The 23,885-nt window shown below is 45.4% G+C and overlaps 1 protein-coding gene across 6 annotated transcripts in view; it reads right to left on the bottom strand.

Annotated features, from left to right (window-relative positions):
• The window catches only part of TENM2 (teneurin transmembrane protein 2), a 924,727-nt gene that overhangs the window by 162,157 nt on the left and 738,685 nt on the right, over positions 1–23,885 (bottom strand). For all 6 annotated transcript variants that reach the window (XM_088023682.1, XM_028102726.2, XM_088023681.1 and 3 more), the window contains 2 exons: positions 13,860–14,055; positions 7,870–7,971 (listed from right to left, as the gene is read on the bottom strand). In XM_088023682.1, coding sequence (XP_087879808.1) covers positions 7,870–7,971; positions 13,860–14,055 — 298 coding nt within the window. The remainder of the gene's footprint in view (positions 1–7,869; positions 7,972–13,859; positions 14,056–23,885) is intronic.

Consider the following 23,885-nt stretch of genomic DNA (forward strand, 5'->3'; position numbering starts at 1 on the left):
GCTAGTACCCCAGACCTACTTATTAACTGAATCAGAAACTCTGGTGGGAGCCCAGCAAGCTGTGTATTAACAGGTGATTCTGATGAGTATGGTTCTAATGCCATACCTGGGCAAGTGCCTTATCTTCTCTGAGCCTCAGTTTCCTTAGCTGTGAAATGGGGATGATAATGATGTTATCGTTATGTTGTAGAGAGGAAATGAGATAATCATATAAAACCCTTGGCATAGTGCCTCAGTCCCTTTGTACAAAGTGTTTTCCAAGTGCATCTACTTTAAGCCCCCTGTCCTGGGCCCTTGCTGCCAAGGAATTCCCGCACATTTTCTCCAGTTAGGGGTGGGAGGAAGGAGAGTTGGGATTCAGCCATCAAACCGCAATGTGCTGTGGCAGCCATCATGGCCCCTGGCCCTTGTGCATTAATGGGGATTGTGAGGGGAGCTGGGGGGAGCGGAGGGAGACAGGTGTGCAAGACAGAGTGTTTGAAGGAGCAACACACAGGGTGCATCCATGCTTGTTCCGCAGAGGACCGGTGTGGACCGGGTGTCTTTCACTGACAGGTGAGGCCAGCTGAAAAAGGAGGAGGGGGATTCTGTGCCAAGAAAGTTCTGTGGGACGTGTTTCTGGGGCAGTGGGGAGGAACCCTCCACGAACAGGGAGGAGATAAGGGGCTTGTCATTCCTTTTCTGAATGCAGAAGTCCGCTAAGGGGAGTGACTAATGGGGAAAGCAGGTTACGAGGCAGTGTCCAGCTAGGACAGTCAGACAGCCTGAGCTGCCCATGTGGGCTTTGGGAGTTGTCGCTGCCCCCCTTTCAGGGGATCTTCCTACAAAGCCTCTATACCGTGTGGCCATTAGGGCTGTAAGGCCAAGAGTCAGCCAGACACGGCCTCAAAATCTGGCCCTGCTATGTGACCTTGGGCAAGTAGCTTACTTTCCTTAAGTTTCTGTTTCTCCTGTAAAGTAAGGAAAATAACAGGGATTTCAAAGACTCATGAAGACAAATACTAGCTAATATTTATGGAGCATTTGATATATGCCAGGCACGGTTCTACACACTTGACATGAATTTACTTTTTAGTCCTCACAGCAATGCGACAGGTAGTATTACTGTTTGCCTCCATTTTACAGATGAGAAAACCAAGGCTCATGGAGCTTATCTTTGACACCTAAAAATGGGTCCAGCTGACTGGAGGAGCACAGCTTCAATCCTAACAAATTCAAATTCTTGCTTTTGTTCTTAATCACTGTGCTCTTCTGAGATAATGCATATAAAATGCGGGATCAATGTCAACTCTCTTTTTTTTCTTTCTTTTTTCATTCCTCCTCTTCCTTCCCTCCCTCCTTGCCTTCATTTAAATTTGTGCCTCAAAGTTGGCTGATTCATCACCGCATGATTAATCTGATAAATTAGAACTCTGTTCTCTAGCACTCATTTGGTTCTTGCACATTTTCTGGCAATGTTTTCATCTTTACAAGTCTTATCCCCTAAATGCAAGTCACTAAACATTTAGAGACCACACACTGCTTCCTGGGTACCAAGCTGGGTGCGAGGAGGTGTGATAAAGGCGACGGCTAGAAACTTGTGATCTGGCAGGAGAAACGGAGGGAATCACCCAGCTAGAACCTGGAACAGCATGAAGGAAGGGTCACTGCCAAGATGTTGCCAAGCCCTGTGTGACTGCAGGGCCCTGTCTAGGGGTGTTTCAGGGAGGTGGGGACTTGTGAGCAGCAGTTTGATAGGAAAGGTTGGGATTGATGGGAACATTCCAGCTGAAGAAGCAGCATAGCCTGGGGCTATGACGCTTTATGGTGTATGGGCTTTAGTAGGAGATAATAGTGCACAAGCAACTTAAATCATGAAAGAACTTGAATGTCACTTTAAGAATGTTCTTTATTTTCAGAATATGGTCCTTGGCAACCTGCATCACAGCCCCCTGGGAGGCTTGTTAAAAATGCACATGCTGAGCCCCAGCTCAGTCCTATGGATTCAGAATTGGCTGGCATGGGGGTGACGAGCCTGGGAATATGCATTTGTAACAGCTTCCTCACGTGAATGTCTGCAAACCAAAGTCTGGTAGCCACTGTGGGAGGCACCTGGCTCCTGAAGGTGTTTGAAGAGAGTAATACCTGTACCTACTCCCCAGAGCACTGCAGAATGCTGGAGGTTGTGGAAAGGGGGAATGCCATCAGAGAGAGGCTGGTAGCCACATGCACAGGGCAGTGACTGGGAAGGTAGAGAGGAGAAATGGAGCAGAGCATGGAGGAGGTTGATGAAACAGGACTTGGCAAATGACGTGATGAGGGAGGTGATGGGATATCTCTGGGAGCTGGGAAGAGAGTGGCTTGAGCAACAGGCTCCAAAGTCAGATGGACTTTGATTTGAATGCAGGCTCAGCACTTTCTACTTAGTAAACTCTAGTCTCCTCTCCTATAGAGCTTTCTTGGGTTCAAACCCAAATCCTAGTGTGCAACCACGACACAAACTGCTTGCAAAGCGCATCTTCCTTATGCCTCACGTCTCTCAAGGCGAATTTCATGGTCGAGTATTAAGAGCATGGGCCAGACTGCCTGGTTTGAATCCCAACAATACCACTTGCTAGCTGAGTGACCTTCAGCAAGTTATCAAACCTCTCTCTGTGCTTCATTTTCCTCATCTGTAAAAGGGGATATAGTAGCCATACATAAAATAGGGCTACTGATGGTTAAATGAGATAACTATGCGGTTGCTTAGTACAGTGGTTGGCGCAGGGTAGGAACTCAATAAATGTCAGCAATGACGGATGAGGATGAGGAAGAGTTTGACTCGAGTGTTGGAACCCCAGGAGGGACTGGGTAGTGGGGACATTTGCCAGTGAACAGGAGAAAAATGGCAAGATGCCTGTTCTCTTTTCTCAAGCCTCCACAGAAGCTGGGTAGGAAATGAGACCAACTGCCAGAGAGAAGGCTTTATGTTCCCATGGTGGTGGCATTTCTGGGCCTCCCTTGACAGCTGTGAGCGGCAGGGGCTGTCATTTCTAATAGCCCTTACATACGCTCTCTCTCTCAAATAAATAAATAAAATCTTCAAAGAAATAATGTCTATGCCATTCAAAGTCCACATCACTCATTTAAGACTTAACATGTACACTTCCCACTCGCCGATCCTGTGCATCCAGCCGACTGGAAGTTTTCAGAAGGCAGGGCCCTGGCATGCTGGCTCATCGTTGTATTTCTGGCGCTTAGTGCAGTACCTGACTCATAGCAAGCACATAATAAGCCTTTGTTGGATGCACGAGTGAGTTCTGTCCCCTCAGCTGACTTGGAACAATGTGTTAGAACCCTTACACATTCTTTTGATGTGAGGGTCAGTTCCATTTTGACTTCTGAGCCCCTCAGGACCCCAGCTCGGTGGGGGCTGTGGAATGAATGCTCAGCGAATTCATACTGACTGATTCCTCCATTCACTGCAAGGCTGTCTTCAGATGCCTGATGCAGACTGGCAGGTTTCTAAGAAGACAAGGAGCCGCTGTCTGTACCGCACATCTGAGGGCACGGGAGGTGCAGTGTGAGGTCAAGAGAGTAAATCCATATTTCTGTCACTTGGACACAGAGCCGGTCGCTCAGATGTGATGGGAATCTCGCTTGCTAACATGGCAAATCTTTCCCCTGGCAGGAGAACTAGCAGGACTGGAGGCATCCTGGGCACAGCCTTCAGGGAGGGAACACAGCAAACGGGAGTTTGTGTTGAGTGAGGACTTGGGACTTGGGCCCTCCTAAGGCTTTTATCAAGAAAGAAGAGAAGCGATCATGGGCCACAGTTGGGAGATGGCATGTGCCAGTCTGCGTGGCAGGAGACTCAGGACCAGATGTCTCTCCTCTGCGCTTGCGAGCATGATTGCCTCACCCTGTTGGCTCCACTTACCTCCTGCGCACACTTCGGAGCTTCGTGCGCTCAGGAGCTATTTGTGAGTGGCAATCTGTCATAGCCACTGACAAACTGTGCAGGACCAATGGGGTAGGGCCTCACGGCTCTGGTGGGAAGGTACACGCACACATACACACACACACATAACCACATTCTAATTTTTTTCTGATTAAAAACCAGAGATGTGTCTTTGATATGATTCACTGACGAGGGCACGGCATCTTGCTAAAAACGTACGTCAGCCTCATCTCGAGAAAACATCAGACAAACCCGCATCAAGGGACATACTAAAAAATGCCTGACCAGTACTGTTCAAAATGATCGAGGTCATGAAACACAAGGAAAAGACTGAGGACCCTTCAGAGATTGGAGGGGACAAAGGAGACATGACAACTAAATACAATGTGGGGTCTGTACCAGAAAAAAAAAGGCAAAATTGGAAAAAACAAAAGTCTGTAAATTAGTCAAGAGCATTGTTTCAGTGTTAATTTCCTTGTTTCAGTGACTGAACCATGATAATTTAAAATGCTGACATTAGGTGAATTCTGTACGGGAGCTCTATGTGCTATTTTTGCAACCTGTCTACAAGTCTGAAAGGATTTCAATATAAAAAAAAACCTTAAAACATGGCAGGGGTAGTTAAAATAGGATTTATTTCATATTATTGATATGAGAAAGGATAAGATGGTATGTTTTAAGTACTTCCTGCAATGCCTGGTAGATGTTTAATACTTAATATCTATTAGTTGTTATTTAAAAACAATCTAAAGTGGAGGCTTAACTCACAAGTAACTCAGGTGCTAATCATTACATTTACTCACTTGAAGCTCGTACCATTAAATCTGTGTGCCTATTTTTTTCTGGTTGCTCACTTCATCACACAGGTGTAGTTAGCGATTTTTGTTACTCTGAGGAGCTAATATTTAGAAAATGAGATGTTCAAGGCTTGAGTCTCTCTCGAAGCCAGGCTGGTGCACATGGGCTCAGGTCTACTTTTGGGATTCTTGATGTGAAAAAGTGTGTGAGAAGCTGACTTGGCTTGAATGCTCATGACTGTGAAAATATTCCTCTCTTGATAGGTCAAAGGTGGCACTAACATCTTCTACTTATTGCAACTGATAAGTTTTCTCTTTTTAAAAAATTTTGGATTTTGACATTCTTCCTTTTAGAAGAAATTTATCTATGTAAACATAGTGAGGGGCGCATGGGTGTCTCAGTCCATTAAGCGTCTGCCTTCAGCTCAGGTCATGGTCCCAGGGTCCTGGGATTGGGCCCCAGGTCAGGCTCCCTGCTTAGCGGGGAGCCTGCTTCTCCCTCTGCCTCTGCCTCCCCCCTACCCCTGCTTGTGTTAGCTTGTGCGCATGCTCTCTCTGTCAAATAAATAATAAAATCTTAAAAAAAACAAACATAGTGAGTTGACTTAAAGAAATATGTTCAGTAAATAATAACATAGGTGGCCCATGAATTTGGCAAAAATCATAAAGGAGGTACACGAAAGAGTTCAGGAAAGAAAGGTTTGGAATATTTCCCTATATTGTTGTTAATGAAAGAGCTTAAACTGTGTCCATTTCAAAAATACTAAGGAAGAAGTATCTTTAGGGCAAAGAGGCAGTTTACTTCTAACTCTCTTAAGGCAAATTTGCCAGGAATAAATAGGCAGACAAGGAGGAAACAATTTTATTCTTTAAATACTTCAATTTTGTCCACTGTAGGCATGAAGAGCTAAATTAAAATATACAACAAGTTCAAAGGCTGAATTCGGGAACAGCTCCTGAGTATGCAGGAGTAACTACTCTTAACAGCCGCTCAATATTTGTTTCGTAGGGATCAATTATATACCATGGCTAATGCACACTTGGAGCGTGCACCCAGCCACAGTACAGGTGGTGAATGCAAAACACACACCGAGAGTCCTTTTAAGCAGCTAAATGCACACGCCATTACAGATCCATAATGCAGAATGGACGCCCATCTGCAAATGGATTTAGAGAGAGGAGTTCTTAAATGGCTGAGATACTTAGGGCTGAAAGGCCAGTAACAGGATGTGCTGCCAGAGCACACATGGTTTTTAGGATTAATAATACATCGATGTGTGTCAGTGTTAATATACATTTACAGCTCACAGGCCTGCAGCGGCGGGTTCAGTCCATTTGCAGCCACATGCAAAAGGACCATTCCGTCCTTCCTCTCATTAATGCCTTCGCTCCTAGGAAAATTAGATAACGCAAGAAAGGCCATTCAAACGATATTGAGTTTTTCCCTCCTTTATAGCATTCACCAGGAACGGTGCTTGGCACAGGGATGCACTGTGTCATCCACCTGCCCCCCAACATGGTGCCTCAGAGCCTGACTGAGCAAAGCACTCAAGGGTAGGAGCTCCAGGCTCCACGGTCTACTCGGTCAGGTGTCCACATGTCATTAGAGTGTGCGGAGAGTGTGCAGAGACGACAGTCTGGTGGCCTCTAGCTCTCTTTTCCTTTTGTATCTGATGAGTTTACCAAAACATTTGCATTATTTCGTGATAGAGGATATGTCGGTAGGTGGCGTCATTTAGGAATTAGTCTCATACACGCATACACGCACAACCAAATCCAGAACTTCATGCACGAGGAAGTCCCATTCCCTCAGCAGTCTGCACTTCAAAAGTTGGGGATCACCCATCTTTGAAATACTGTGAATATCTGAAATACAGTTTTCCCCAGCAACTGTGGTGAGCATGGGAAAAAGGGGTGGCACTATTCAGCATTTACAGAGTAGCTTTATTAATAATTGCCTCTCTCAGAGCATCAAGGCAGGATGGTCTTTTAAAGGAGAGCACATAAAAATATTATATAAATATGTAAATAAATATAATGTCATATACATAAATAAAAATGGTAAATATGAACCCTTTGAGGGATCACAACATGTTCTGCTAAGAGCTTTGGGTGTGTTTATCTCATCCCATCCTCACAATGAATGTGTGAAGGAACCCCCCCACTTTTCCAGAAGAGGAAACAGAGACTCAGACATGTTAGATCCTTCGCTCAAGGTCACACAGACCCTCACGTGGCAGAGCTGGGGTTCAACACCCAGCTGGCTCCTCAGCAAGGGCCCTGAACCTCTCCCTCACTGCTTCTCAGACTGGGGTGTGACCTCCTGGTGGGTGAGGAATCAGGGTAGTTGGTTTTCACTGGTGTTTTTTTTTTTTAATGAAATAGAGTAGAATAGAAAAAGAATTATGGAGTAAAGAGCAGTAAGTTTTGTGAACGTTTAATTTTAATTTTATAGTTGTACTTACCTAGAACATACACGTGCGTGTGTATGCGTGTGCACACTGTATCTAAAAAGTGTGGGAAGCTCTGCTCTCCACTACGCTTGCCTCTGATAGACCCCCTTGAAGGTTATGCTCAAGGTCTCTTGCAAGCTAGATATGCAGCCCCTAAGTCCCTGTTTTGTGAGTCCCTGTTCATTTTCTCTTATATTACCTTTCCCCCAAGAATCCGAGGGCCCCAGCAATTCTGTGCAAAGGAGTGTAGATAAATTAATAATACAATTTAAAACCGATTCCACCAAGATAAATAGCGCTTCCTAGATTAAGAGTGTAGCTGGCCAGAATGAATGAAATTTACTAACCCTGAGATGCTTAATCTTCCATTACATAGAATTTAATGATTATAAGGAGTGATGGTAATTCACTTTTGCTTTTACAGGAAATCCAACCATCTCATTTTTAGCAAATCTTTCTTCTCAGCACACCTCGGTGCCAAGGAGAACCTCCATGCTCCTATAGGTATATTGGCCAATTGTCATATATTAAAGCCGGCTCTTTGCTCAAGGGTTAGGGCTTCTAGCATGCATGAGTTTACAAGTTGTCCCAGTGGAATTTTGGGGGGAGGCTGCTTTGGAGCACCCTCGCACCCCCCCCCCCCCCACCAAGAAGCCTAGGTTTTGTTTTCCAGCCATAGCCTGGAAGTAGTGGCAAGTACCTTTAGCACAGTCTGCTCCTAGAAATCCTGGGAAGCAGTGACACAGTCCGGACACACATTCACCATTCCCGTGGCAGTTACGTGGACAGTCCTGCACTGAATCTGAAAAAGAGAGAAACTCAGCAACTACCTTTTCCTCTGCCTGCTGATGAAGCAATTTCGTCATCAACTGCCCGCCATTTCTGAAGAGCAGTGGGAGTAAACCTCCAGTACCCACAGGGGATTGGCAGGAGCGTGAGTGAGTGGAGGGCCTGGGAAGTTAAGGGGACCAGTGCAACTTGGATGATGTGAGGAAGTAACCACTGCTCTCTATTTGACAAGCACCCAGGCAGAGATGCAGGGTTTAGTACTGCTGCAACTTCTGCTTTTTCAAAAGAAACGACTTGTTTGATTTTTAAATCTGAAATTTCCCATGTCCAAATGTTGACAAGTTTAAAACATCATGAATGCCGGCCCCTTCCCGCCAAGCCCCTCCAATATCTGACTCTCAGTCTGAGATTTGGTTTGACATGTGGGATATCAGCCTTTAGCCGCGGGTACAGGGGATGAGTCTCCAAACGACAGGGGATGTTCCTGATCTCAGGTTTGCAGAGTAGAAAAAAATTCTTGCTTTAAGGAAAGAAAAATCCAAATGTGTAAGACTGGCCAATGGAGGCACGATTTGGGGTGCATTAAGTAGTAGGTTTTAGCTTGTCCAAAAGTCCTTTTATGCTTACCTTTTTTACATCTTATTTTTCATGAAAATCAATTAGTTCCCATTCGTTCTAACCAGCATAGCCATCCTATTACATGATTTACCTTTCTCTGTGTACTCTCAGGTCATCACTTCAGCGGGATCATTTAGGGACTTTTTCATGTTGATTTGGGTCTACACAGACACAGGCATATTCTTTTAAAATTATTATTATCCTAACTTTTTGCCTTAAATTAAAATAAACATTTAGAATTTCAGGTTCCAAATTACTAAGATGATGAAAAGAAAAATGCAAGCCACTCTGCCCAGGCTGTACCTTTACACAGCCCTTGGGGAGTTGGGGTCATTGACTTGGTGATGTTGCATGAAAGACTATAAAGTCAGATGGCTCCTAATGGAGTAATCTGAAAGCGGTGAAGATTTCTCCTTTAAACCAAATGTCCCATTTACTCCCACTTTGGACTGAAAAACCAAACCTTGCATATTGCTTTCTTTCTACAATGTTTCCTTTCTCCGCTCTCTTCTTCCAGAACCAAGGGGTAGTTGGTTTCTGGTACTCTGAGGAGAACTCAATGAGTATATTTGCTTCTTTAAAGTCAGATAGAAGACCATAGACTCCATCAGGTCAATTTCTTTAATGTTTATCAATTAACATTTCAGACTGAAATTCCTTGAGGTTGGCTCTACAGGTGGGCTGAGAAACATCCAAGTGGCTACCGATTTCCATCTACTCATCGTGCATTCATTCATTCAAGAAGCTTTAGGTTGAATCACCAAACAGTTGCTTGGGCAGACCCAAAATCAGCAATTTCACATGGTTTTGGGAGACAATTCTCCATGTCTCCAATCTTCCATTCGTGTTCCTCAATGTCTTATGAGCTGAGACACCGACTGCCTTAGTTCTGGACTATCTTTCCAAGGTTGTCTGCATAGTGAATGACCTTGGAAGACAGATAGGGTGTCTGTCTCCAGAGCAAAGGACAGGTTTACTTACTCACCAGTGTAATAAGGATAGTATCTTCCTCTAGAGCAAAGAACAAGCAGGCTCACCGCCCATTCTGAAAGACTCAGGTGCAATAAATCCAGGATTTCTTTTCTGTAATGCAATCTATTGCATGTGCAGGTACTAGCTGACCCTGTTGATATCGCCCTGTGGGAACTGGGGCTTGGGGGACTGGAACATTTACCAGTATCTGGATATTGCATTGCTCTGAGTAATAAAGGCCCTTGTCTCTGACCCAGGAGTCTCATGTTTTCTGATAATATCTATGAAATTTTAGCAGGCTAACATGTTAGGTTACAATTAGGGTGAGCTCTCAGAGCTGTCACAGTTCCTGATGTATGGCTCACTTTATTAACTAGAAACCTATTATATGCAAGGCACCATAGTAGGCATTGGTGAATGCCAGGTGTGTCCAGGCAAGGTCTCTGACCTCATAGAATTTTCACTGTCATGGACAATACAGGCTTATATATATATATATACATATATCTATATCTATATCTATATATTCATTCTGTGACCAATGGGAACAAATAGTTTTAAACATAGAAACGGCACTGGCCAACTTACATTTTAAGAAGTCACCCCTACAGTGAGGTAGAGATTGCTTCTCTCTAGACCAGCATCTAGGTCTGGGGATGGTTTGGTGGAAACTGACATCTCTGAACTCAAAGCTCCCTGTTCCCAAACCTAACATTTTCCGAGATAAAGCAGCAGAGGTTGAGGGACCTCTTTGCCCACCAGAATCTCATGGAAAAGGACTGAGCTCTTTGCACGGGCTCTTTGTGGGGCTGGAAGGCCTCTCTTGCCCTTCAGTTGAGGTATTTATCCTTCAATGTCAGTTTAGAAAATATTTAGCTCCTGAGAATCTTCCTTCCCCACCTTCCCTCAGTTAAGAAGGGTTTTGACCCCTTTCTCTACGTTCCTGTAATTCCCGCAGTTGCCTTTTCATGTGTCTGTCTTCCCCCATCAGGCTCCACGGGGAATAGACCAGATCTGCATCATTCGCTGAGGTATTCTCAATGCTTGTTACACAGCAGGCCCTTGGTAAACTGTTTTCGGAGAGTGTGTGTGTGTGCACATGTGTGCACACGTGTGTATGCAGGAGGGTAGGAGAATCAAAAATAAGCAAAAACTGAAGAGTATTTTTCATTGCATTCTCTCAGCATTTCTACAGTTTTTGAGAGAAAGAACAATCACGTGGTCTGGCTGAGCTCTAAAAGGGGCCCACCCTTCCGGTCCCCCTTCTGCAATCCTCGAAGACATATCACGGTGGCAATATTATCAGTTTTCCTTTCTGTCAGCCTGGTTTAGGTTTTCTTGAGGAAACAATGGCAGGTGCTGAGAGGAAGCCCAGGAAATGGGGTTTTTACACAGGCAGAGGGCAGCCTCCACTAAATCTGCACTGTTGCTTCAAGTATGCCCCTCTGTTGTCCCCTGAGATGAAACTCATTTCTGAAAGCAGGCCGCTTCTCTCCAAAACACATCAAAAGACTTCCCTGAGTCAAAGGTATATTTAGTGTGATCGCTGGTTGACACCCGTCTAACATTTTTCCTTCTGTTTCCTATCACAGGGGCTTTCGGCGCTCCTGGCTGCTCTTGATGGAGAACGTTCTGATAATAGATATGTGTGGGAGAACCTCTGAACCAAATAAAACACTGTTCTTTTCCCTGCGTTTCAGGCCAATTACTATCATTGCTCTATCAAGATGTCTGCCCAATTATTAGGCCGATTACCTTTGACTTTCTCTTTGAGCTACAGTCCAGACGAGAGAAATCCTCTGGGGAGAATTGCTATTCCCATCTCTGACAAGTGAACGAGGGTAATGGCCTGGGGGAAGGGCATCTCACTACCACAACATCTGTGTCTATGTGGATAAAGGAGATGGAGGGCAGAAGCCATTATTAGATAATCTGGTCCCCAGAAAACTTGCTGTGCTGGGGAAAAGGCATTTATTTGGCCGGAATCCAAAGCAATCCAGTGGTTAAGAGCACAGTTCTCCGGAGAGTTTGGATGCTGACTCCACCCCCCGATTACGGTGTGTGACCTTGGGCAAGTTGTTTAACTTCTCTCAGTCTTGCCTTCTCAACTAGAAAATAGAATTTTGGGAGTACTTATTTCATGATAACTACTCTATGGGTTTGCCGGCCTATTCCCCACAGAGGGCCTAATCCAGAGGCTGGCCCATTGTCCGTGCTCCATAAATGTGTGTGGTTATTGTTTGTGTTATTAACCATTTCACCGAGTCCCTGTAGACTCCAACTAAGCCAGCTGCTGATTATGACATATGCTCTTATGTATGTGCTGAGCATGTTCAGCTTAAATACGAGGTGACAAAAAGGATGTCATTTCTCATCATGTTCTTAAACTAAAGACTGCTTTTAATCTCAACATCTCAAACTTCTTTTTTTCCTTTTGTGAGCTGGTTTTTAATCCCTTTTGCTTTCTTTCCCCCATGGGTACATAATCTGATTCTGGGAATTTTCTCTACCCGTGGAAGATGTTTTCCAGTGGCTTCCATGATACAAAGTTTATGACATTAGTTTAGAGCAGGGGTTGGGAAACTTTTTTCTGTAAAGGGACAGAAAGTAAATATTTAGGTTTTGTCGGCCAAGCTGTCTCTGTTGCAACGACTCAGCTCTGTTGTTTCAGCTGCCATAGATGATATGTCGACAGAAGAACATGGCTGTGCCCCAGAAAAACTTTATTTATAAAAACAGCCAGAGGGCCAGACCTAGCCCATGGGCTACAGTGTACCAACCCCTGCCTTAGAGCATTTGGCTAGTCCTGATAGGACCAAGTTTTCCTTAGCAGAGGGAATAAGGTTTAACTTTAATGCTACGGTCAATACCAAATCCTGATTTTATACCATTTGGAAGTTGTGGCCACTGATAAAATCTGCCCCCTGAATTTTAGATTGGCTTCCCTAGATCTTTCAAGAATCAAGGAACCCCTCAGAGAAATCCATGAGGCCAGTCAAGAAGTTCTGAGAATGCGGTCAATAGAAAAACAGGTGTCCAAGATGTGCTCCTAAACAACCATCTGCTCTTGTTTTGTGACGACCAGCTCCACTGCAGACATGATCTGTATGTAAAGTCACGTCATCCTTCCTGTCAGGGACATGGTCCTTTTCACAAAGGAAACTGAGGCTCCAGGAGGTAAGTGACTTTCCCAGTTAGGATGTGGGCCAGAAGAGCTGGGATTTGATCCTCTCTCACCAGGTCTCTCCTCACAACACCACTCCTATGGTGAACCTCGAGATCCACAACTCAACACTGTGCGGATGACATGCACGAAGGCCCAGAGCTGATCCATTTCTACCATGCCTTCATCCTGGGACCTGGAGGAACTGAGTTTTCTGAGCCTCAGTAGATTCCTCTGTGAAATGCTTCTAACACTCTGCCCCAACTCACGGACATTCCACCTAGGATCTGTTATCCTTGGTCAGGATAAAGACCTAATGACAACATAAATTTAATGAAAGTATCTGTAGCTTATGTGATTGTTAACATTCTTAAGGTTTGCTTTAGAAAACTTCACAAAATCCTCTCAAACTAATGGCCCTTTCGGGGGTTTATATGCAAATATAAGAGGAAATTTTGAATAAAACCATAGCTTCTCCTTTGATAGCTAATAAAAAACAGGGCTAAAACATGCCAAAAATGACAAGTGTTTAATTAAAGGATTCTGAGTGCTCGCTTCGGCAGCACATATACTAATTAAAGCATTTTGAGATTTACCTACTTGGGAACAAAGATATGATTTTATTTTCCCTATGTCTATATCCTTTTCTTGATTGATTGATTGATTGATTGATTTATACATACATACATACATACATACATACTTTTGATTTTAAACTTTCCTGGGTTTTTAAGAGAAATTCTGGGAGCTGATGTGAATGGTCTGTATTTATTGGCTCTACTGCATATTTAGATTTATGTACTGTTATGTTATTTAATTCTTACAATAGCCCTATACAGTGGGTACTAGTTAGTTCTATTTTACTGTGAGGAACCTGAAGCCTACAGAAGTCCGGTGATTTGCATAGTTTTGTGGCCAGGACTTGAGTCAGCCTGTCTGACCCAAGCTCTTTATCATGACTGGATCCTGTAAGCAGTCTTCCTATTTTAATTGGGGCTAGTTTTAGGTGGAAAATACCATGAGGCCTAAATAAAGGATTCTGGTCTGGTTTCAGTAGAAACTACGTTGGAAGCTGTGTCTTCTATGGAGAAACCTAGAACGTTTCCATTCTTCCCTTGGTGGCATATCACCTCGGAGACCTTACCTACCTAAGACAACAGTGTTGAAGGAAACCATCTCTTTGTCTTTGCCATCATTGTAGAAGGCCAGGTGCCACAGGCCCACGTCCAGGTACTGAACAAACACGGCTTCATTCTGAACCAGGGTCTGTATGCTCCGGCGTTCCCTGGGTGACTCAACCACACTCCACTTCTCCTTCCCATCCAGACGCTCCATGAAGTCATACTAGGGAAAGAAGAGAGAGAACTCCATGTGTGAAAGAGGTTATAGACCTGGTCCCATGACTAGCACCTTCCCCTCCCACCCCATTAGTTAGCTGAAAAATACTTTTGAGCACATTTTACTATGAGCTCATCCAGTAAAAAAGAAGAGTCACAAAAGTTGTAACATTAAGTCACCATTTATTATGCTTATAATTACGGCTAATAGTTTTCTTACTATAGGCACAATCCCTTTTCTGCTATTTGAAATCCAAAAGGCTTTAAAGCCAAAACTTTTATGTTTTTTCTTGTGTGAGAGACAGAGAGAGAGAGAGACGGAGGGAGGGAGGATGATTATTGTTCCAGTCTCCACCGGGGTGTTATATAATACCTCGTATATGCCAAGTATAACTTTGTTGTGATTCCCAAAATTCTGGATTCCAAAAATCATCTGGCTTGGCAAGAGTTTCAGATAAGGAGTTATAGACCCATATTACCAGCTATCATTTACTGATCATTTACCAGGGGAAGGTGGAATAGCAGATTAGTTAAGAATGAGGGTTGTGTTCACTATGTTGTACACCTGAAACTAATGTAACATATTATGTCAACTATACTTTAATTAAAAAAAAAAAAAAAGAATGAGATCTGTGCAGCCAGACTACCTGGGAGGGAATCTGTCACTTACTACTTTACCTATCTGTACTTCACTTTCCCCATTTGCAAAACAGAAAACAATAGTACCTATGTTACATGTTGTTGTGAGGAATAAGATAATATTTAGAACAGTGCCTGGCACAGAGAAAACACAAAATACACGTTAGCTAGCTATCATCACCACCATCATCATTTCATTCTACTCTTGCAAAAACTCTAAAGATAAGTACTCTTTGTATCTCATGTTACAGGTAAGAAAACTGAGGCTCGGAGAAGCCAAACAACTTGTCAAGAGTCACACAACAAATAAGTGGCCAAGCAAAAACTTAGACCTAGCTCTCTCAGATAAACCAGCAATTAAGTATGAAGTTCTGTTTCAGTGGAAGTTGGGCTCCTAATTAGAAGTGATCAGTGAGAGACAGAGTGGCCAACGAAGGCTACCAAGATGAGGGGAATGGAGGGAGCCAGTGTGACCCAAGAGAGCTCTGTCCTAGAGAATGGCGAAATCCTCTGGTGGGCAAGTAGGAACCACCGACGATCCCTGAGCTGTGACTGATGCAATAAAAGGACTGGTTTGAGGAATGCATTTGCAGGCAGGATATGGCAGAGGGGAGAATGAAAAGAACCAGGAAGACCAGTTGGGCAGTGATTGTAGAAGCCCAGGTATGATGTGACAGGGGTCTTGATCAGGACAGTCAATGAGGAGAGGAGACAACTTTGGAGGAATATTTTTAAGAAAGAAGGGACACCGCTTGACCATGGGCTGGACAGAGAGGATGAAGGAAAAGGAAGAGGACACCAATGTCTCTTACTTGTCGACAAGAAATCCATAAGACACCTGTAGAAATGGGCTAATCTTATGAACTCTCTCAAAATCACTGCAAAGAAAAGTCAGTTGCACTGTGAATTCCAGAGAACATTCAAAGTGCAGGTCTTCAGCAGATAAAAACCACTACTGTGGGATTAAGCTCTCTCTCTCACCACTTTCCTTCCATAAAAAGGGATTTTATAGGTTACAGACATTGACTATAACCTCTTTCATGAACTTCATAGAATTAAACTCCAGGAATCTATTAATGTGACTTCCCCATCATCAGAACTGCCAGGTTTTCCCATCTGAAACGTGATCATTGAAAACAAAGAGTCTGTAATCCGAAGTGCAAAGGCTTTACCATCGGACAATGCTGGGTTTGAATTCTGACTGCTACTTGCTATTGTTTGAAGTTGGGTCAATCGACTTTTAGCCTCTTCCTGGTTTGCATACTAGGGAATAATAATACTCGACTTTCGGAGATGTTATAAGGATGACATGACATAATGCTTAGGGCAGTGCATGGAAGGGAATAACCATGTTACTAAGTACCTCGAGACTGTGAGTTACTTATTTGCAAATTGTAACGATCAGAGAAGAGAAGCACATGGTTCCAGTTTTTCCATCTGCGGGGCGGGGGGGGGGGGGGTTGGTGGTTGCTTAGGAAGTGGAAATTTCCCCATCTCTCAGAAAACGAGTATTTGTTATTTAGCTTTCCTCTACCCCATATCCCATTGGTCACGGCTGTCTTTATGGGATAAAATAAATGATACGAAGTGATACAACAAATCAGTGCTGCTTTTGGAGACCTTTGTAACCAAAGTGTTTGTTTCTTAGCAACCTTGTAAATGTCCAACTACCCAGACCCATGTCTACAAATTGCTGTCAGCCAGAGGAATGAGTGTAACTCCCTTGGTGCTGAGGTGAGAAGAATATACTTCATTTGGGGTCCAGAAAATCACCCCCATGAGGACAAGTTTGGGGAAGGTGATTACTTGTGTGGGGCCGTTGCTCATTATTAATGTGGACATCAGTCATCTCTCGCTGACCTGGCCGGCCGGCTGGGCAAGAGCAGAAATGACTTAGGACCAGCAGCATTGCTCGCTGTTCAACCAATCAATGGCTCTGGGCAAAGGAATTGTCAGAGGAGAGAGAAGACATCTATTTTGGCTGGTTCTTCCAAGTCACTCCAAAGCGGCATGGAGGGCAGTTTTCATTAAAGAAAGACTCTGTAAGCCAGGGGCTGTCAAACAGGGCATGGGGACATGCAGGTATGAAACAATAGTGCCCAGTGTGCCTCAATCCTGTACACTTTACTGTGCTTTGCTTTTCTCAAAGCACTTGTCACTCTCTACACTGATATAATCTGTTTATATGTTTATTGTCAGTCTACTCAGAAGAATGTAAACTCCAGGACGGCAGGGGTTTTGCCCACATGGCAGAGTGGTTAAGAGGACTTCAGACCTGGGGCGCCTGGGTGGCTCAGGCGTTAAGCATCTGCCTTCGGCTGAGGTCATGATCCCAGGGTCCTGGAATCGAGCCCCGCATCGGGCTCCCCGCTGAGTAGGGAGTCTGCTTCTCCCTCTGCCTCTGACCTTTCCCCTGCTTGTGCATGCACGTGCTCTGTCAAATAAATTAAAATTTTGGAGAAAAAAAGACTTCAGAGTGGAATCCTAGCACTGCCACTTAATTCTTGCCACACTCGCAAAAGCTATTTAAGTTCTCTGTGCCTCAGTCTCCTTATCTTTAAAATGGGGACAATAATCACATCTCTGTCAAAACACTGTTGTAAGGATTGAGTGAATCAATTCATGTAAAGTGCTTAGAATCGTACTTTGTGTGTGATAAACAAGCCCTCAAGGTGTCAGCTATCATTGTCGTAATTCACTGCTATCCCTCATTTATCTCAAGCAGAGTCTGGTCAGTAAATATTAAATATCAAATGAATAAAATACTAAATTTGTAAATGAATTCCACTGAAAAGAAACAAAGTTGGAATATGTTCCAGGTTTTGTCTTTAATAATAATCACTTGCACTCCTTAATGTGCTTTCTTGCATGAAAGAGGAAGGGGTAGCATTCCAGTCTGGGAGGCTGAATCAGGCAGCACCCGGTGCAGAATATGCATATGATGGGACGTTGTGGCGTTTGCACATTCCCATATTCCCTCTCAAGATTTGAGAGGTGACTTTATCAGACCATGATGACATCATCTTTCTGGTCCTCAGTGGGATGCTGTACAATGCCTGCTTTCGTCCCTTGGACTGTTCCTTCTTTTGTCTTCCCTTCCCACTTTGATACAGTTTCTTAGTGTTCACTGTGGTAGTGATGGCTGATCCTTGTCCATATCAGGGTCTCACTCTTTTCCAAGCTCCTTGTGCCAGGTGGGAGCATGTGGTGGTGTCCAGTCAGCAGAACATAAGCTGTGGGATGAGCTCCACTTCTAGACCCTGCCATAAAATATCCTGTGCAACCTCCTACTGCTCTCTCTCCATCCCTCTCTGCCCCTGGAGGGTGCCAAGCAGCCTTAAAGCCCATGACGGTAGAGCGACAAGACAGATATGGACTGGATCCTAGCATGAGCCCTTGGAGGAAGGCAGAAATTATGACACGAGTGAGCAATGAACACTTATTAAACGAAGCTGCTGAAATGTTGAGCCTTCCTTGTCACTTTAGCACAGCCTTCAGATATTTCTTGACATCATGCTTCTCTTTTTTTTCCAGTTCAGTCCCTAAGAGCATGGTAGGTTCCAGCATACTTGCCATGGAGTCAAGCCCCAACCTATTATGTGTGGGGTGTGTGTTTACCCCTGTTTGCCCAGGGGTGTCCTAGTTGACACCTCGTGTTCCTCCTTTCGCTCCAGAAAGTGCTCCAGTCTGGAATATATAGTTCCCCAACTCACAGACGGACAGGTAATAAGCAGCATCACAGAGCATCATTTACGGCTGCTGTAACTTTGAGAAGGGTTGGAGGCTAGAAACACAAGGTGGATCAACCCAGCCAAATGCAGAGATGGCCTTCTGGTGGGGGGTGGGGAGTGCAGGAGCTCAGTAAGAAGCCGGTTTGCAGGGGGGCCCATCTGGTCCAGGAGAGCCTCTGCTCTCTCGGATTCCTAGACTGCAGTCTGGCCAGCTTGCTTGGCAGCCTGGCTGACACTAGAAGGAGGCCATTTTCCAATGGCACAGGCCCTGGCCAGAGTTTCTTTTTCATGTCCCAGCACTGGGGATTGATAACTCAGGCTTAGTACCAGGGACATCTGTCTCCTCTGTTCCAAGACCCCATCATGATCAATCCTGGATACAGGGATGCTCAGGAGATCATGCTGCACTTGGATGACTGAGAGGTTGCACATTCTATCTAAGAGATCTGCCAGAGCCTTGGAAGAGATTAGGAGGCACATGACCAAATCCCAGTAGGGGATGGATGTGTGCATGGGCTGGCTGCGGGAGGAAGTCTGTCTCCCAAGGCAGCTTGTCTCTCTTGACTCGGCAATAAAGCCACCCAGAAGGTGATAGCGCAAGAACCCAAAATAAACACCCCCCCACCCCCAGTTCTCTCTTTTTTCCCTTGGCCTTTGAAAAATAACCTGTGTTGGCATGCAGTGAGAGGACTGTGCCTTTGAGTCATCAGTCATACCAAAAGTGGCAGGAAAATGCAACTTTTACGAGCACTTGAGAGGCAAAAAAATAAACCACAGCAAATATTTGACTGATCCAATTATAAATCTACCCCGCGTCTTGGCAGAGACCAAGGAGGAATGGTAATTAAGATAACTTAGTGGGTTTTCAGGAAGAGCTGCAGGAGAGAGCAAAGGAGCCTGGACCATCGAGCAGGGCCTGTCACTCTCCCAGAAGGGACAGCATTCACAGGCAGGGAGTATGCCGCCAGGAGATGCTTCTGGAAGCCACACTGATACACACCTGCCAAAGAGGGCAAGGTTAAAGACAGACTCATCGCCCTTCAGGAAGATGTTATTACTGGGTCCAGGACCCTGAGAAGGGGGGAAAGAACTTTACTGCCATTTGGAATGTCTGCTTGCCGAGGGTCGATGTGGACGGGAAAAGCAATAAACGTTGACATTTCCCATGGACGGCCTGCCGCTCCCTTCCCCTGTGCTGGCAGCATCCCTGGCCTCCCAATGTCAGATGTTGATTCTACCTCAGAAGGCAGGGCAGGCTCAGCAGTCGGTAGGATTGTGTGAGTGAGGGCCACTTGAAGCCACATTACCACAGGGTCTCTGGTCACATCCAGGGACAACTGGCAGCAGCGGGTCACTCACAGGGGCCTGTTCATCTTCTGCCTCCAGCCAGGCCCGTGGCGAAATGCGCCAGGCTGATTCCTCATTAAAACTCAGCACACTTTCTTTTCTCTGCTTCAAAGAGGCTGAGTGCTAAGGGGGGCATGCAAGGATGAGAGCAGCAGGGTTGTTCTCCAGCGGGGGCTGGCTTCCCTTAGCGTGGCCCCACCTGCCTTGTTCAGGACGCCAGCTCAGTTCCGACTTAAAGCATCTGAGTCACTGAACTAGATGCTGCTAGGCCCCGCAGCACATGCTGCTGGGGCCGCTCATCCACTAGCTAGGAGAACGGGCCCCTAGATTCTGGATGGGACACGGCGCCTGGATCTGCGGACTGTAGCAATGCATTGTGCAAGACCCCACAGGTAGGGATCAAGCAGATGGAAGATAGAGAGGACCCAAGCACAGTTCTGAAAAATAAGGAGTGGGGTAGAACACAGCTACATGGGTCAAATCCCTGATTCTTCCATCCCATGTCCTCCTGCACAGCAGTGGGAAAAGTAATCATCAAAAATATGAAGAGTCTGTTATGTTTCTGGGCACTTGCTATGTGCCAGGCATGAGGGCAAGTGCTGATATATGTTATCTCTTTCCATCCTCCCAGAAATGTCCTAAAAACTTGCATCCCCATTTCTCAGGGGAGAGTAATGGCTGTGACAGAAGTAAAGTAACGTACCCATGCCGTTGATGGTAGTTCGTGGCCAAGCACAGACTTGAAGCTGGATTTGTGCGAGTTTTAACAACTACGGGAGGTCGCTTCAAGTTTTCCAAGAACCTGGCTGCCTCTGCCAGTGTATCTGGTGGCTGGCCTGCTGTGTAAGTGTCCTAAAGATGCTGCTGAGCAGAGAAAGGGGAGGAAGGCAGAGCTCAGCGGTGCTAGGGCCAGACTTGGAAGCAGGCTGGGCACCTGAGGACAGGAAGATGTCCCACTGGAGTAGATGGAAAAGGGTGCCGGGAAAGATGGGGATGGCTTTGCTGGCTCTTGGCCCTCCCTGGCCTAAAAACTCGCTTTGCCTACCTCCAAACTTCTCTGTGCTTGTATTCCAGCCACCCTATTCTTCTCGGTTTCTGGAACCTGCCAAGCTCATCCCAGCCTCAGGGTGCTGGCACGAGGTATTCTCTCTGCCTGGTCTCCTCTTCCTTCTGATCCCACACCTGCCTGCTCCTTGTCAGTCCTGCCTCTGCCTAAGCATGGCGACTTTAGAGTGGGCGTCCCTGATCCCCAATCCAAATGCCTCGACCACTGCTTGCTTCTCTCCTCAGCAAAGACCCATCCCTCTTTAAAAAAACCCACAATTTGTTATCTTTTGCTTGATAGTCCATCTTGTTCTTCTTGGACACAAACCTCTGAAGAGTGGGAGACTTGTCTGTTTTACTCAACACAGATCCCCAGTGCCTGCCATATGGTTGGTGCTTAGTAAAGGTCTTGACTGACTGAATGAAAACATTTAGGCTCAAGGGAAATGGTACTGGAGTAAAGTCTATACCAACACAATGGGGTTCTGGTGACAGGACCACTGAGAACATGTAACCTCTGCAGGGAAGTTTTTAGGACATTTTAGTCAACACTCTGCAGTTTTCCAGTATTTTTGTCTGCTAACTGTTCAGACGACACCACAAGGGAACGTTTAATGAGGCCAGGCACCGTTCTAGGAGATTCACATGTACTACCTTATTGAATGCTTATAACAGCCCTACTGAATAGAACTCATCGGCCCCACTTTGCATATGCGGAAACTGAGGCATGGGGAGGTTACTTAACTCTCGGGAGTTGGTAAGTGGTGGAGCTGAGATCCACATGCAGGGAACCACCTTCAGAGAGCATTCCCTTAAGCCACTGCATTATAGGCTACGTTACAGGCAGCCGGTACCCGGGGTTGGCCAGCCTCGCTTGTCTGGAGGGAGGGCGAGGCATTATTATCCTGTTCCCCAGGAAGGAGAAAGTCTGCTATGGGTCAAGGGCAGGAAGACATTTGATGATGTAATGGGGCTTCCGAAGAAGACTGCAGAGCTTCTAGCAGGAGAAATAGGAGTATAAGCAGAAACATATTTGACACAAACAGCTTATTTTTTGAATCCCATGTCTTTGGCCCAGAGTATCTCTTACCTCTCATGAAGCTGCTGTGCTAAGACAAAAACTAGGGTGTCCATGGGTTAGTGGGTACCTGCCCACGTGTAATGAGATGGAACAATTTTACTAATCTCACTGGGGAAAAGAGCTCTTTAACAAACTATTTAGAGTAGAAAGTAAGAAACCAAGGAACGTGGGTGTGGACAGGACTTTCCTGAACAAAGGCAGAATTTGGTTGGTTACAGGAAACAGAGGGAGCTAGAGAGAGGTACAGGGAACAGAGGGTAGAACAGCAAGGTGTTGGGGACTCCCCAGGCCACAGCATGGCCTCTTCCTGTGACTCCCTCCTCATACTCCCAAATCCAAGGAGAAAAGAAAACAAAGGGAGAGGTGGCCAAATTTCTTACGGAAACTAGCAAAGAGAGTAAGCACCATTCTTGGATGTCTCGGGGCAGGCAAGTGAGAGTCAAGTGATGCAAGAAGAATAAGCCACAGGAATTCAGAGTCATAGGCAGGCTCACAGGGCGCACACACACTTAGCCCAGGCGTGGTTGGGCAGGGAGCCCCGCTAACATCTGACTTCACTTGGAAGGCCTAATGTTCTCTAGATTGGGGTTCACAGAAGGGATAGATCTAAAGCATAGCTCACAAACCTGTGCCTTGCCCAGGCCTTATGTTACAAAGGGAAATGAATGTAATAGTGTTGGTGCATTCAACAGATACTGAGCACCGACTATGTGCCTGGCTCTGCTCTGGGCACTGGGGCTCCAGCAGTGAGTCCTGCAGTCAAGGTTCCAGCTCTCCAGGGCTTGACATTGCCATGGGGGAATAGAATGCCAGGGAGTGATGAGAGCTTTGAACAAAACAGAAAGCAAATCAAAGACAACCCAAATGCCTATCAACAAGTGAATGGACAAACAAATTAACAGTCTATCCATACAATTGGAAATCTACTCAGCAATAAAGTGAATGAACCACTGATACCACAACAACGTGGGTGAATCTCACAGACGTTAGACTGAGTGAAAGGCCAGAAACAAAAGAGCTTTGGGTTCCCTGTTTATGAAACTGTAGAGAAGACAAATTTCATCTCTAGAGACAGAGAGCAGATCAGTGGTGGGCTGGGAAGAGGCAGGCACGGGGCACAGGGAGCCCTGAGCGGTGGCAGTGTTCTAGATCATGACTGTGGTGGTGCTTACTCAGTTTTCACATTTGAAGAATCAAACTGTACACTTAAAAATGTAGGCACTGAGTGGCTTGTAAATTACACCTAAATTGATGTGAGGCAAAGAAAGCAGGGTCTGTGATAAAGTGTAAAGGAGTATCCAGTTTTAGACCCCCTTGTTGGGAAAGGGCTGAGGACATGGTATTTGGCAGAGGCCTGACAAAAGGAAGGAAGGAGCCATGTGATTACCTGGGGGAGGAACATTCCAGAGAGAGAGAACAGTCAATGCAAATGCTCTGAGACAGTGAGTTTGGCGTGACCGGGGGGAGCAGGAGGGCCAGGGCAGTGGAGTGGAGGGAGTGAGGAGGAGATGGCTGGTTGGCCAGCGTGCAGAGGGACGGTGACTGATGTGCCATCAGACATTTACAGAGCACCTACTATGGACAAGCACTGCTATGAGCGCTGGAGACCCAGCAGGCAACCCAACAGTCTTTGCACTCACAGGGTGGAACATTCCAGAACAACTTCAGATTTTCCTTTTAGCATGATGGGAGGCCAGTAGAAGATTTGCAGAGGCTAAGTGCTCTGACAAACAGTTATAAAATTTGAGACCACAGCCTTCTTTGTAATAAGAAGCAGAACTTCTCTCTTGGTGCATTTACCATGCTTGGCTCCTATGAAGGCCTTCTTGACTTGGCAGTGGCTTTGGTGGTTTGCCAGTTGAAGATAAGCAGATTATGGGTTCTGCCAATTCCCCTCTCCCCCACGCATCAAGCCTAAAATGGTGGTTTTCAGGAGTATGTTTTGAATGTCTCTGGTATTGGGGGGTGAAAAAGGAGGGATGAAAAATGAATAGA

Source organism: Eumetopias jubatus, unplaced genomic scaffold (assembly GCF_037043125.1).
Source record: "Eumetopias jubatus isolate StellerSeaLion01/CBP00866 unplaced genomic scaffold, mEumJub1_p1.0 scaffold_5, whole genome shotgun sequence".
NCBI classification, from domain to species: Eukaryota; Metazoa; Chordata; class Mammalia; order Carnivora; family Otariidae; genus Eumetopias; species Eumetopias jubatus.